This window comes from Astyanax mexicanus, chromosome 24 (genome assembly GCF_023375975.1).
Source record: "Astyanax mexicanus isolate ESR-SI-001 chromosome 24, AstMex3_surface, whole genome shotgun sequence".
NCBI classification, from domain to species: domain Eukaryota; kingdom Metazoa; phylum Chordata; class Actinopteri; order Characiformes; family Acestrorhamphidae; genus Astyanax; species Astyanax mexicanus.
Window position 1 is genome coordinate 21,960,642 of NC_064431.1, and position 15,592 is coordinate 21,976,233.

At 38.8% G+C, this 15,592-nt stretch overlaps 1 protein-coding gene across 2 annotated transcripts in view; it reads right to left on the reverse strand.

Annotated features, from left to right (window-relative positions):
* The window catches only part of cpne5b (copine Vb), a 212,422-nt gene that overhangs the window by 40,770 nt on the left and 156,060 nt on the right, over positions 1–15,592 (reverse strand). For both annotated transcript variants that reach the window (XM_022682732.2, XM_022682731.2), the window contains one exon: positions 11,548–11,609. In XM_022682732.2, the coding sequence (XP_022538453.1) occupies positions 11,548–11,609 (62 nt within the window). The remainder of the gene's footprint in view (positions 1–11,547; positions 11,610–15,592) is intronic.

Here is a 15,592-nt window from a genome sequence, read left to right on the forward strand (position 1 = left end):
TGCACCCTAAGGGATTCAAAGGGCAGGAACAGAAAAAAAAGAAAATAAATTCATAATAAAAAGGAGAGAAAATGACATTAACCTTTCAATTCCTTGGCTAATACTAAGACTCTTGCCCATTTGTAACCTGGACAGTAATTATCCCCTTTATTAATTCATGGAAAGCCATGTGACTTGTGGAGGCCGGTTCTCTTTAATGCATTCAATGCATCATGCATGCATTAAAACACAAGCCCCATAATTCAATATTGTAGGGGACGGCGGGGTCAGACCTGTACGCCAAATAACTGAAGGTGCAGAGAGAAGGGGGGGGGGGGCTTAGTGGGATTAGTGACCTTTAAAAGGAGGCACAAATGTTCCTATAGTACTAATGCAGATAAACACACATTTACACTGATATAGAAGTGATATAAATAATGGTTACAGGGTTCACTTAACTGTATCAATTACAATGGACATCATGTAGGGTTTTTTTTGTTGTGGTCCAATAGAAAAGATCATAAACCAGCCAATGAAACTGTAGCTTAGCCCCGCCCACTGCACCGAACAAAAATAAATAAATAAATAAATACAAATTATCAACTTAGACATTAGGGCATGTCAGCACTAAAGAACAAATGAGGCGAAGTAATAAAGTAATACAAGCTCATGTTTATTCATTCTTTATTATTTAGAACACCTTTTATCATGTTTAGGAATAAAAAAAGTATTAATTTGATTTATTTTATGTAGATTTAATATTTTGTCTGCATTACAGACAGAAAACAGCCTTCTCATATTTTCCCATCCCTGAAACATAATTCAGTTCTAAAAGGGTTTAAGCGGCAGTCTGTAAGTTTTGAAGATTTTGGGATTTAGAGACCTCTCTGGTGAGAAGGTGTAATTGCACAGGGTATGTGGAAGAGAACTTTTAATGCAGCATAAATTGTTAATTGAGAATATTATATAATTCATTTTGTTCATTATGTTCAAAAACCTTCAATATATAGAAAACAGTTACAGCTAGCAAAAAAAAAAACCCTTTCAGACAGCTTCCTCTTACAGCGTCCACAGTTAATCCTGTTGGATGTGGTTCGTCCTTCTTGGTAGTATTCTGACATTACCCTGGATACCGTGGCTTTTGATACATCACAAAGACTTGCTGTCTTGGGCACAGATGTGCCAGCAAGACGTGCACCAACAATTTGTCCTCTTTTGAACTCTAGTGTATGTCACCCATAATGTTGTGTGCATTGCAATATTTTGAGCAAAACTGTGCTCCTACTCTGCTAATTGAACCTTCACACTCTTACACTCTTACTGCTCTTACTGGTGCAATGTGCAATTAATGAAGATCGGCCACCAGGCTGCTCCAATTTAGCCATGAAACCTCCCACACTAAAATGATGACAGGTGTTTCAGTTTCATTGTCCAACCCCTGTAAATTTTATATAAAGAAGAAAAATATACAAATCACAAAGGCAGCAGAACGAATGGCCCACATGCATGGTGTACTTTTCCTGTGGTTACGATAGCAAAGACACACTGACTGACATGCCCTAAATCAAGCAGTACTGAGCACTGAGTTGGCAGCTTGCCTACATAGATCACTAAACTAGGGCCCAATCATGTTTAAATCATGTCAGTTCCCAGCGTCGCACTTGTCCGTGGCCCTGTAACCCACTAAAGATCTGTCACACTGGGGACTGGGGACACTGCAGTGAGCCATGGGTGAGCCTTCTTGACTATAGAGGAGGCTGATGAGGATGGGCATAAGGACAAGAGCACTGATTGGTGGGTAGGCGGAGGCTCTTGTCACTAAGTATCGGGCCCTCATTTATCAGGCACTGTGCTGAAGATATGTCTGCAATGCTGCAGAAGATGCGACAGCTTCAACTACAGCAGCCCAATTACATCAGAGAGAGCTAAGAGCAGCTATTCACACTCGGAGCATTCAACTGGACTGACACGTACAGCACATCCACACACACACACATATACACTTCATACAGAAACATATATATATATATATATATATATATATATATATATATATACACACACACTTCAAAAAACTCTATTTTAGGCCCCATAACTGCCCCCTGATAGAGCCTCTACAAGGATATAGACTCTATAGCTGAGGGCTATAATCTTCCATAATGGTGAATAGTTTTGTTGTTTCCTCTTCATGTCTTGGCCTCATTAAATCCGCGCCGTGGTCAAGGTGACGGGGGCTCCTAGGCTCTAATAAAAATGTCAGGCCCGGGTCCGGAGGTGCTTCTGCAGGCTGTCTGCCACTCAGCCATCAGGAACGAGCCCCCGTGGAGGTAAAGGTCAGTTTTTAATCAGAGTGCATACTCGCTCGGTCAGCGGGAGTGCTCGTTTCAGAGCTCTGCATGAGTATGCCTGAGTGTGTGTGTGTGTGATGGGGGGGGGGGGTGTAGAAGGGAAGGTGTGTGTATTTGTGTGCAAGTGAAAGAGCAAGTGCTCACTTTAGTATGCCTGTATGCACACATGTACGTGTGCGATGGAGAGAAAAAGAAAGAGAGAGAGAGAGAGAGAGGGAGTGAGAGTAGAAAAAGTCAGAGAAAAGAGAGAAAGCGAAAGTCTGGTCAGTGTGACACTTATTTTATTTATTTAAATAGACTTTTTTTTAGCTTCCTGAATTCTATGCTAGCTTTTTTAATTTAGTGTGAAACAGCTATACTAGATTTTTGAATTTAGGTTGGAATAACTAGCTAGATTTTACATAGCTATGCTAGCATTTTGAATTTAGTGTGGAAAAGCTATGCTAGATTTTCGAATTTAGTGTGGAAAAGCTATGCTAGCATTTTGAATTTAGTGTGGAAAAGCTATGCTAGCATTTTGAATTTAGTGTGGAAAAGCTATGCTAGCATTTTGAATTTAGTGTGGAAAAGCTATGCTAGCATTTTTAATTTTAGTGTGGAAAAGCTATGCTAGCATTTTGAATTTAGTGTGGAAAAGCTATGCTAGCGTGTGGAAAAGCTATGGTAGCATTTTGAATTTAGTGTGGAAAAGCTATGCTAGCATTTTGAATTTAGTGTGGAAAAGCTATGCTAGCTTTTTGAATTTAATGTGGAAAAGCTATGCTAGCTTTTAAATAGCTATGCTAGATTTTTTTATTTAGTGTGAAGTAGCTATGCTAGATTTTACATAGCTATGCTAGCTTTTTGAATTTAGTGTGGAAAAGCTATGTTAGATTTTTAAATTTAGTGTGGAATAGCTATGCTAGCTTTTAAATAGCTATGCTAGATTTTTTAATTTAGTGTGAAGTAGCTATGCTATATTTTTCATAGCTATGTTAGCTTTTTTTAATTTAGTGTGGAATAACTATGATTGGTTTTTGAATTTAGTGTGGAATAGCCATGCTAGATTGTAAAAAGCTATGCTAGATTTTTTTTATTTATTGTGAAGTAGCTATGCTAGATTTTACATAGCTATGCTAGCATTTTTGAATTTAGTGTGGAACAGCTATGCTAGCATTTTGCATGTAGTGTGGGAAAGCTATGCTAGATTTTTGAATGTACTGTGGAATAGCTATGCTAGCTTTCTATATGCTAGCTTTATGAATTCTGTGTGGAACATATGCTAGCTGTTTAAAGTCTGTGTGGTATAGCTACACTAGCTTTTTGTATTCTGTGTAGAATATCTACCCTAGCTTTGTGGCTAGCTTTGTAGCCACAAAAGCCTTCTGCATTTTGTGTGGAATATCTATGCAAGATTTTTTAATTTAGTTTACAGAATTCTGAAATTAAAATAGCATATAAATTTAGAAAGCAATGCTATTTTTTTAATCTGTGTGGAACAACTGCATTGTACCTGACAGTGCTATGCTAGCTTTCTGCATTCTGTGTGGAAGTACTCTGCATTCTGTGTAGCATAGCTATGCTAGATTTCCGAATTTAGTGTGGAATAGCTATGCTAGCATTGTACTTGATATAGCTATGGTAGCTTTTTTAATTATGTGTGGAACACATATGCTAGCTGCTGAACTTCTGTGTGGTATAGCCACACTAGCTTCCTGTATTCTGTGCTGTATATCTCTGCTAGCATTAGCTTGTTGCATTCTGTGTGGAATAGCTATTCTAGCTTCTTGCATTGTACCTGACATAGCTATGCTAGCTTTCTGCATTCTGTGTGGAACACATATGCTAGATTTGGGAATTCTGTGTGGTATACAGGAGCTACACAAAATTTCTGTATTCTGTGTAGAATATCAACCCTAGCTTTGTGCATTTTGTGTGGTATAGCTATGCTATCGTTCTATGTTCTGTGTGGTAATGGAGTGCTAGCACACTAAATCCTGAGTGGAAAAGCTATGCTATCTTTCTGAATTCTGTGTGTTATGGCTACGCTAGCTAGAATAAGAGAGAAACATCAAAAGAAAAAGAGAAATAGAGAGAGGTATAACCCAACCTGTGTGTTTATGTGTGTGTAGCTGTCATGGGGGCTCCACACTTTGAGGCTAATAAAAGGCTGAGCTGTTCCTCCTCTGTTTTATTACTGTTTGACTGCTTCTGTTCCCGCTCCTCTACTCCGCCACCGCGCCTCCCAAATCACAATTGATTTCTATCAGAGCTGCTGCTCCACTGCAGGACATCTTTAACCCACTGCAGAGCGCCCATCCCTTCCCCACAACCCCCACACACACACACATTCTGATTGCACCTCTCTACCGCTCTACACTCTAATAACGGCCTGCTATTGCTGTGCCTTCTTGCTCTGCCATCGCTGTAGAGGGTGCAGAGGGTGCTTGAAGCTGAAGAGGCAATTTCCTCTTTTCATTTGGGCACGAGCTAATCAATTTATAGTATGTCAGCACACTAGGATTACTCACATAAACAGAATAGCATTGCCCAAGAAGCAAACATTGCAAAAACACACACACAGAACTCATGAGTGCGCACTGTTTCTAAAAGAGGGTGAGCTGTGCTAATATTGTTAAAAATTGTTATCGGTTCTAAAATTGGTTGAGATGATTTCTTTTGGGGTGTATGATAAACACTGTCAAACCTTAAATTAGGGGAGCAGTGATATCTGTATTTGCACCAAAGCATCATAGTAGGTGGGGCCATGGCTCGACGGGTGCCATCACTGTGTACATTACATTACATTACATTTGGCAGACGCTTTTGTCCAAAGCGACTTACAATAGTCTAGTACAAAAGTAATAGAAATTAAGATTAACCATTTTATAGATAGGGCTTAAAGGAGGTTGAAGGAAAATAAAGGGATAGAGAACTGAAGGAGGTGAAGAAGGAAATGAGGTTAGAAGTAGTTAGTGTGTTAGAGGTGTTAAGAGAGTAAGTGCTCTTTGAAGAGCTCTGTCTTCAGGAGTTTATTTAAGATAGTGAGAGATTCTTCTGATCTGGTAGTGGAGGGTAGTTTGTTCCACCATTGGGGAACTCTGTATGAGAACAGTATGGATTGCTTTGTGTGAGTGTTTGTTTGGTAAAGCGAGGTGACGTTCATTGGAGGAGAGCAGCGGGTGGGAGGTAGCGTAAGCCTTCAGGAGTGAGTGCAGGTAGGAAGGAGCTGTTCTGTCATCACCTTGTAGGCGATTGTGTAGATAACACAGATAACACAATAAACACTATTATTGTAACTATTAGGGTAAATTTGGCAACTTTACAGCCATGTATGACACCTGGTAATATATAACCATGGATTTGTATGATACTCACAAAAGTGAGTGCACAGCTCACATTTTTATATATATTTTATTATATCTTTTCATAGAACAAGACTGAAGACATGACACTTTCATATAATTATGTAGTTTTGTACTCAAGACCAAGACTGGGACTTGTCAATTGGCAATGTCTATGGTGAGCGGTCCAGAGGACTAAGGTGCTGGCACTGTGACCACAAGGTCGCTGGTTCGAATCTTGTTTATGTAGCTTGCCATCGGCTACCGGAGCCCCGAGAGAGCACAATTGGCCTTGCTCTCTCTGGGTGGGTAAATGGAACTCTTTCCCCTCATCACTCCCAAGGGTGATGTTGATCAGCACAAGCTGCGTCTGTGGGCTGATGTATCAGAACCGAGTCGCTGCGCTTTCCTCTGAGTGCGCTGTGATGCTACTCAGCAATACTGCATCAGCAGCAGTTCAAAAAGAGGCAAAGTCTGACTTTACATGTATCAGAGGAGGCATGTGCTAGTCTTCACCCTCCTGGTGTGTTGGAGCATCACTAGTGATAGGGGGAGTCCTAATGAGTGGATTGGGTAATTGGCTAGAAATTAATTGTGTAGAAAATGGTATAAAAATTAGAATTAAACTTAAAAAATATATAGAAAAACTACTACTATAAGACTACTACATTTTATTTATTACAATTTTTATTATTATATTAATTTATTCTTCATTCATTTTTTACATTGTTTCTGTTATGCTCTTGTTTTGCTCTCCGTTGGCGACCACAGGTGAATGAGTTCCCCTTTTGAGTCTTTTATTCCCTCAAGGTGTCTTCCTTTTGCCTGAGGGAGTTCTTCCCTGTCACTGTCGCCTGTGGCGTTCTCACTACAGCGGCCTGAATTCAGAGTTTGCAAAGCTGCTTTGTGCTGCAAAAGGCGCCATATAAATAAACTTGACCTACATCTACTTCTACATTTTTGATAGCACTGACAGCATTCCTAAATGGAACAGAGCTATTTTACAACGTATCCAGCTCCTCAGAAGCTCAGAAGCTCAGAAATGTAATATGGTTTGAGCATTACATAGAATTAGAGCTTAGATTCTTTACCCGAACCCAACCCGTCCACATGCCTCGGATAGGGTCGGATCGGGTTCTAGAAAATAGTCTTAGATGTAGGCATCTGTTTTTTTTAATGCTATTTTTATTGTATATAAAGCTCTAGCGTGATAATCACAATATAATCATAAGTAACCAAGTTTTATTGTTAACGGAAACAAATGAAATAACTAAAACTGAAAGTGAAAAAAAAAACATTTTGGTTAACTAAAACTAATAAAAACTGTAATTAAAAGAAAAAAGGACTAAAAACTAACTGGAAACTGGTATTGAGATTTTTTAAAACTAACTAAAACAAACTGAAATTACTGATAGAATACCCTTTGTTGTCTTATTTGTTAATTTATTTATAAGCCCTGTTTCCACTCCAGCAGTTTTACAGCGGGTGGTGTTGTGCCAATTCTGCTTGTGAAGGGAAGCCGAATTCTGCGGGGGTCAGATTTCGGCACGACAGCGCAGCGTGCGGCACCTCACGGTCCGTGGCGTTAGTTCTTGTTTACAACGACACTGAGAAAACACTGAGGAAACTGACGAATTCTGTATGGGATTAGAATATGAGCGCGAGGGAGATAAAAGCTCTGTCTCTTATAGTTGATCATTTTGGTGAAAATTTGTGAAAACTGTAGAATTTATTGTGTTTTTGTGTTTGTTTATGTGTTTCTCAGATTGATCTCTCTGATATGATGTGTAAAAACTAATAAAAACTAGCAAACCTACAGAATTAAAGCTAAATTAAAGCTAAAGTTTTTTTTAGCAAAAAATTAAATTAATCTATAATAAATAAGTCAAAACTATTATAACCTTGTAAGTAACAAATCAAACTGTCTAAAAATAGTTGCACCAATTAGAATGTTATAATCACGCAGATCTGGGGCACTCGTGAGTTCTGAGTGTAGCTGTTCTTAATAAATATTTTTATTAAATAATATTTCTGCGCTTCTTCAGTGTTGCAGTGTTCATTAACATCATTCTAAACAGATTTCGCTCATTTAAAGAGCCTGAAAACAGGCAGTTCATTGGTCGGGTCGGGTCAGGCTCGGGCTGATAATATCAGTTTATTGGTTGGGTTTGCGCCATATACATGAAGAATTTCACTATTTTCACTATAATTTGTTGACATATTGCTTCTGTCTATTTTCTTGTTTTGTACTTTCTTGTACACTCGAGTCTTGCACTACTGTAGTATGTCACGTTTTCTGACATGGCCTCACGTCGGACCTTTCCGATGTTTACACGACCCCGTGGCTACCGTGGTTCTCCTGGCAGCATGACCCCCACAACACCGGCAGGCCTCCTGCCCTCACAGCCCAGTCAGGTCTACCCGTACCTGGCCACTCAGCCGCATCATTTTCCCTTCATCTTTCTGCCACCGGATTCACCCTGCTGTCACTCCACATTACGGTCAAGACCTACACGCCACTCAGCAGCCCAGACCACAGATTATATTAACATCTGCCTGGAGGGGACAGCTGTACATTATGTGCTAACGTGTGCTACGCTAAGCTAGCTCTGCTGTGCGAATTTCACAAACTCACTCTGGGGACTCTGTTTTATTCACTTCTTGCTGCATAAGGTACAGTACCAGTCACTTTCTCATTCACTGTTTTGACCTACATTGACCTACATTGTAAATAAACACTAAAGTCATTCAGACTATGAACAAATGCATAAGGAATCATTTAGTAACTTAAAAGTGTTAAACAAACTAAAATACTCTGTGAAGCACTTAGTTGGTTCTTATCTTGGGGTGCTGTTAACTTGCGGTTTCTGTTGTTGGTAGTTGGTAACTCTCTTGGTCTTTCTTTTTTTGGCGGTCCTGATAAGAGCCAATTTCATCATATTGATGAGAGACAATTTTATCATATTGGAAGGAGGCTCAGAAGCTTGAAGACCAGAACCAGCCGGTTCTGAGACAGCTTTTTCCCCCAGGCGACCAGGCTGTGAAACAGCCAGTAGAACAGTGTTCTGCCCAACCCACCCCACTGACACCAATACAACTCTGGCCCCTGCACTTCCCACTTTCTTGATGGTCTTTGTGACTTTCGCAGATTTTTTCAGACTGTCTGATCCTTATTTCTTAAAGTACTTGTTTCTTTATTTAGTTGAGTAGTTCTTGTCATAATATGGATTAGAACATTAATCAAATAGAGCTATTCAGTGTGTTCAATCTCTATAACAAAACTAAAGCTCTCAAACACATTAAAAGGGCAAGAAATTCAAGCAAAAAACTCTTGACAAGTTCAGCACAGCTGTTCACTTAAAGCTTACGTTCCAGGTGACTCTATCTCATAAAGCTGATTGAGAAAATCCAGCGCGTTTTTACGCCCGTTCTTGGGCTCCCTATCTCTATATAAGGGCGTTTTTTTCCCGGCCGTGTCCCAATTCACTAGCTGGGGCAGCGATAGTGTATTGGACCGCGACCCTGATGACACGGTTCGATCCCACGCGAGGAGTGGTGTGTTTATTTATTTATTTATTTTTTCCTTTCTTCTTGGGTTTACCTGCTTTGAGATCAACTGTTCTGCAATTGGGTTCAACAACCCTCTGGGCTGGAGAGCTACTAGGCTGTAGCAATCCATCCCATTATACTTCATTTTCCAAAAAAATAGTTTTTTGTGGCTTTTTTACGTGTAATGGCTTGGAAAATATCTGGCCCGTGGCCAAACTTAATTGCCAACTCCTGGTCTATGGGATAGGCACTTTGACACTTTGACTCAATGTTGCATTATAATTAGTACGATCTAACAAGTATAAAAACTAAACTTTCTTTTTTGCAACGAAAAAACAAATCTCCTCAAATTTGTGCAGTAGTTTATTTTTTTTTACATTTAAAAATGATCCTTGCCATTTGGGATCACAAGGACCCAATTAGTGCAAAAACTAAATTTTAAAACTAAAGTTTTCTACAGTAAGCTAAATAAATAAATAAACTAGTTTTAAACATAAAATTAAATGAGAGTTTTTGTCTGGACTGGCTGTAGAAAGGTTTGACTGGGATTCCCGCCATCCTGTTTTCAATCAATTGAGTTTAATGTTGTCATGTGGCCACTAGATGTTATGGGCATTGTCTCGACATGTGACTAATGGTTCAACTTTTTCAAAAATGAAGTATCATGGTGCAGAGAAGCAGAAATCCATCTCAAGAGGATTGCCTTTTGAAAACCACAGATACTATTCCATGGTCAGCTGCATGTTATTGGATACCAGCATCACCCACTACCGTCCTCTACTGCAAAACACGAGATGTATGTGATGGATTGTCACAGGACGCCATTAGGAACCTCTACAACTCAGTTTGGCAGCATTACAAAGTTTGGCAGCATTACACATTATATTTCTGTATGTGTAGCTAAATAAATATTCTGCAATGAATCTAAATGTTTTAATTCTTTATTGTTCCTGGTAATTTTTATCATCTTTCCAAGTATCAAAGCAATTCAACACTCCATTCTGAAGTTCTGGAAGTTCTACAGTTACTGTATACATGTCATTATTTCTATGCGGTCAATGACTTTCTAACAGACTGTTTTGAGAAAGTTTAGAGAATTTTGATCCTTTTTTTTTCAGAAGCCTCAGAATCAGAGTCTCCAAGGGCAGCTCTGAAGGTGACCCCTCTCCCTCTGGAGGGAAGAATATCAGACTGAAGGAGCATTTAAAAAAAGCGCTGGAACCATTTCAAATCATATCTGTCACACAATAGCCAGTCTGAGTGGGTTCCTTAAAAAAAAATCTCGCCAAAATAGATCTGGGTTTGGGAAAGGGCGTCTAATGCTCGCTCATGCGGGCCTGGACGCGCCGGCGGCGCTCTGATTCATTCAGGGGGATGACAGCGGAGTCCGCCCCGTCCGCCCGGTGAAATGTCAGAGCGTTTAAAAGACTAGCCAATCACGGCCTGCCCTTGTTTTTCACCACGCTGCTCTTTATCTTCAGATAAAAGGAAGCCCTGATTGCCAGGACTGATATAAAAGGACCCAGAAAAACAATTTTTTACAGTCATACATTACATGTCCAAAAGTTTGTGGACACTAGGGGTGTCACGATTTCTATATTTCGAAATTGTGTCAGTTTGTTAAGGCTCTAATTGTTCTATTATTTTGTACATGACTGTTCCTGTATTTTTTATTATTTATTTTGTTATGTTGCACATTACTGTTTTAATAGTGCACACTGCTGCTACCAAAAAAAAAGCCACTAGATGGCATTACATATATATCTTAATTAAATTATTTAAATTTGACCATTAGTGCCTAATGTGGTGTATTACAGATCACTTGTATCACTTTGCATCACTTATATCAAGCCCACCATTTGAAATAAGATATTGTAAATTTGATGAATCAAACCAATGACTGACCATAGACTAATCTAAAACTGGCATAAGCCTCTCTGCTGTAAAAAAAAGAAAATCAGAAATAAAATCGAATCGAGGATTTAGAGAATTGAGACACCCCTAGTGGACACCCCTTCTAGTGTCGCAGTATTGCCAATAGAATAGGACTTTCTGGAGCAGATGAACTTGATGAACATATTGGCACCACGCTTAATCTAATGGCAGTCTTGGCGTGGACTAGCTAGAGATTTATGAAGCCCCCACCATTGCAGGATAAAAGAAAAGCAGAATAAACTCTTTTTTATAGCCTTATAGATTTCAGAATTAACTATGAAAACTCTGAAACTTGGGGGACACATCCAAGTACATAGAAATTTCTGCAGTCCATTAAAGGCTCAACAGGAAGTAGCAGGGGGTGCATGCAAGACACACAACTTCATATCTTCAGGTCTTCCTTATTTACTCACCCTCCTTTAATGTAATCGAGGAAAGTGAATTCGGATTCCACCGAGAAAGACAGCAGCGTCACCTGAGTAAAAGTAAAAAAAAAACGTATTAGATAAAAATCTTATTTTAGCGTAAAGCTGAGTTGAGCACAATAGAAAATTCTGCTAATATTAATGTTTAATAAGTGAACAATTACATCATCAGCATAACAATTTGAGTAAAAAGTAAAATACTCTTTTATTTTATTATAACCATTTTTTTAAATAAAATAAAAAATCTTGCTGTGTGTGGGCGAGCATTATCCTGTTAAAAAAATGTCAGTTGGAAGCCAGTAGGAGTGAAACGATTACTCGAGTAAATCGAGTTACTCGATTACAAAAAAATCGAGTAATTTTCTTGATTTATTATCATTTTATTTCATTAAAAAACTCAGAGCACGGTATTCAGCACTGATTACTTTTATTGTGGCAAAACACACTTAGTGTTACGTCACCTACGCACAGGAAGAAGGAGGAGGAGGTGGGGGAGGTTTTTAGTTGAGAAGCAACAATTTATGAAAAAAAGCATTCAATATTTGGTGGAATAACTCTTTTTCATGCATCTTGGCATGTTCTCCTCCACCAGTCTTACACACTGCTTTTGGATAACGTTATGCTTTACACTCCTGGTGCAATAATTAAAGCAGCTTGAATTCAGCTTGATTTAATGGCTTGTGATCATCCATCTTCCTCTTGATTATATTCCAGATGTTTTCAATTTGGTAAAATCAAAGAAACTCATCATCTTTAAGTGGTCTCTTATTACGTCTAAATCATAACAGGATGTATTTTTGCTTGCAATAACAATGTTTAATAAGGGAATTTAAATAGAGTTCAGTAATGGTCTCACTTTTCTTTTTTTATTTTGCTCACTCTCTCTTTCTCTCTCTCTCTACATTTCTTTCTCTTTCACTAGCTCTTTCTCTCTCTACATCTCTCACTATTTTGCTTACTCTCTCTCTCTTTCTCTAGCTCTTTCTCTGTCTGTACACATATTTCACTATTTTGCTCACTCTCTCTTTCTTACCCTCCCTACATTTCTCTCTCTCTTTCACTTTTTTGCTCACTTTGCATCTATCTCTAGCTTTCTCTCTCTTTCTCTGTCTTTACAGTTTATTCTCTCTTTCTCTATTTTCCTGACTCTCTCTTTTTCTCACTCTCTTTATATTTCTATTTCTCTCTCACTATATTGCTCTCCCTCTCTTTCACTAGCTTTCTCTGTCTTTCTCTGCCTCTATATTTCTTTCTCTCTTTCTCTCTGATTTACTTTCTCTATCTTTTTCTACATGCCTCTCTCTCCTCATCTCTGTTTAGCCATCTCTGTCTCTCTATCATCTTTCTACGTTTTTTTATTTCTCTGTCACTATTTTGCTCTCTCTCTCTCTTTTTTTATCTAGCTTTCTCTCTCATTCTCTACCTCTCTTTCTTTCTTTCTTTCTCTCTCGTTCTCTGTTTATTTAGCCCCCTCTTTCTCTCTATAATCATTTCTTTACATTTCTCTCTTTCACTATTTTGCGCACTTTCTCTCTGTCTCTAGCTTTCTCTCTCTTTCTCTGTCTTTTTCTTTATGAATAACATGTATTAAATTATTTTTCTACGTCTCAATATGGAAGTTCTCTGCATTGTGAATCTCAATGCAGCATTTTGTAAAGCGTATAGAGCTGAGTGGATTTATGCTGGCTGTCTGGTGAATTAGTGAGCTGCAGAGTGTAAATTGCGAGCGCTATTAATATCCTATTAGTAGTTCAGGCTCGGCACAGGCAGCATATGTTCCGTCTGCAGCGGAGAATCTCAGGCCTTTCCTCAAACGGATTAACAGATTATGTTCTCATATCTAAACCTGCCGCCGAATCCCCTGCCCTGCGCTCTGAATGAGACAGGGACTGATGATGGCAGGCGGAGGAGCCGGAGTTGGCGGATGTTGCCGGGCTGAGTTTGTAATGCAGCAGGAAACGAGGGGCATCGGCTCAGCCATCAGTCTGCGTAAAACACTCACGCCACATTAGCTCTCCTGAGCTACAAATGCCTGCTTTCATATCCACATATCCACTTTCACATCCTCCATTCGCCCACTCGCCTCTCTCTCTCTCTCCCTTTCTCTCTCTCACACTCTCACTCTCTTTCTGTTTATATATATATATATATGTGCGCGTGTCTGTATCTTTCACTCTCTATCCCTCTCTCTTTCTCTTTCTGTATGTGTGTTCCTCTCTTTCTCTCTCTATATATAGCTCTCAATTTTGTTCACTCTCTCTTTTTCTACATTTCTCTCTCTCTCTCTATTTCTCTAGCTCTTTCTCTGTCTCTACATATCTCTGACTATTTGTCTTACTCTCTCTTTCTCACTCTACATTTCTCTCTCTCTTTCACCATTTTGATCACCCTTTCTCTCTTTCTCTCTTTCTCTGTCTCTACATATCTCTCACTATTTTGCTCACTCTTTCTCACTCTCTCTACATTTCTCTCTCTTTCACTGTTTTGATCACTTTCTCTGTCTCTACATATCTCTCACTATTTTGCTCACTCTCTCTTTCTCACTCTCTCTACATTTCTCTCTCTCACTATTTTGCTCACTCTCTCTCCCTTTTTCTAGCTTTTCTCTGTCTCTCTACATATCTCTCACTATTTTGCTCACTCTCTCTTTTTCTCACTCTCTCTACATTTCTATTTCTGTCTTTCTTTCACTATTTTGCTCACTTTGCCTCTGTCTCTAGCTTTCTCTCTCTCTTTCTCTGTCTTTACAGTTTAATCGTTTCTATTTCTCTCTTATTATTTTGCTCACTTTCTCTTTCTCTAGCTTATTCTCTCTTTCTCTCTCACTATTTTGCTCTCTCACTTTATCTAGCTTTCTTTCTCTTTCACTACCTCTCTCTCTTTCTTTCTTTATTTCTTTCTTTCTTTCTCTCTCTTTCTCTGTTTATTTAGCCCCCTCTCTCTCTATAATCATTTCTCTCTTTCAGTATTTTGCACACTCACTTTCTCTTGCCTTTTCTCTCTTTTTCTCTACATTACTGTCTCTCTTACTCTATTTTGCTCACTTTCTCCTTCTCACTCTCTCTACATTTCTCTCTCACTACTTTGTTCACTCTCTCTCTCTCAAGCTTTCTTTCTCTGTCTCTTCATTTCTCTCTGTTTCTCTATTTTGCTCTCTATCTCTCACTTCTCTCTGTCTCTTTCTCCAGCTTTCTCTTTCTTTCTCTGTCTCTACATTTCTCTCTCTTGCTTTATTTTGCTCTCTTTGTCTCTTTCTCTCTAGCTTTCTCTTTCTTTCTCTCTTTCTACATTTATCTCTTTCTTTATTTTGCTCACTCTCTATTTCTTTTTCTCTCTCATTTACACAATCTTTTTCTATATGCCTCTCTCTCCTCATCTCTCTGTGTATTTAGCCCTCTCTATCTATTATTTCTCTACATTTCTCTTTTTCACTATGTTGCTCACTGTCTCTTACTGTATTTCTCTTTCTCTAGCTCTTTTCTTTCTCTTTACATTTCTATCTCTCTTTCTTCATTTTGCTCTCTCTTTCAAACTCTCTTTATCTAGGTTGCTCTCGTTCTTACTCTCTACAGTTCTCTCTCACTATTTTGCTCACTCTCTCTTTCTCTAGCTTTCTTTCTGTCGCTACATTTCTCTCTCTTTCTCCCTCTCTCTCTATTTTTCCAGCTTTCTCTTTCTTTCTGTCTCTACATTTCTATCTTTCTCTGTTTTGCTCTCTTTCTCTCTCTCTCAAACTCTCTTTGTCTAGCTTGCTTTCTTTCTCTGTGGCTACATTTCTCTCTTTCTCTATCTCTATTTACTCAGCTTTCTCTTTCTTTCTGTCTCTACATTTCTCTCTTTCTCTCTTTCGTTCTCTCTCATTCACTCTCACTATCCTTTTCTATTTCTCTCCTATTCTGTTTCGTTACCATTCTATTTCTGTTTCGCTTATAAATATATATATTACACCCACTCTCTCTCTCTCTCTCTCTTTCTTTCAGTCACTCTCTCTTTTTATCTTTATATCTCTCCCTCTTCACTTTTCAGCCAAGGC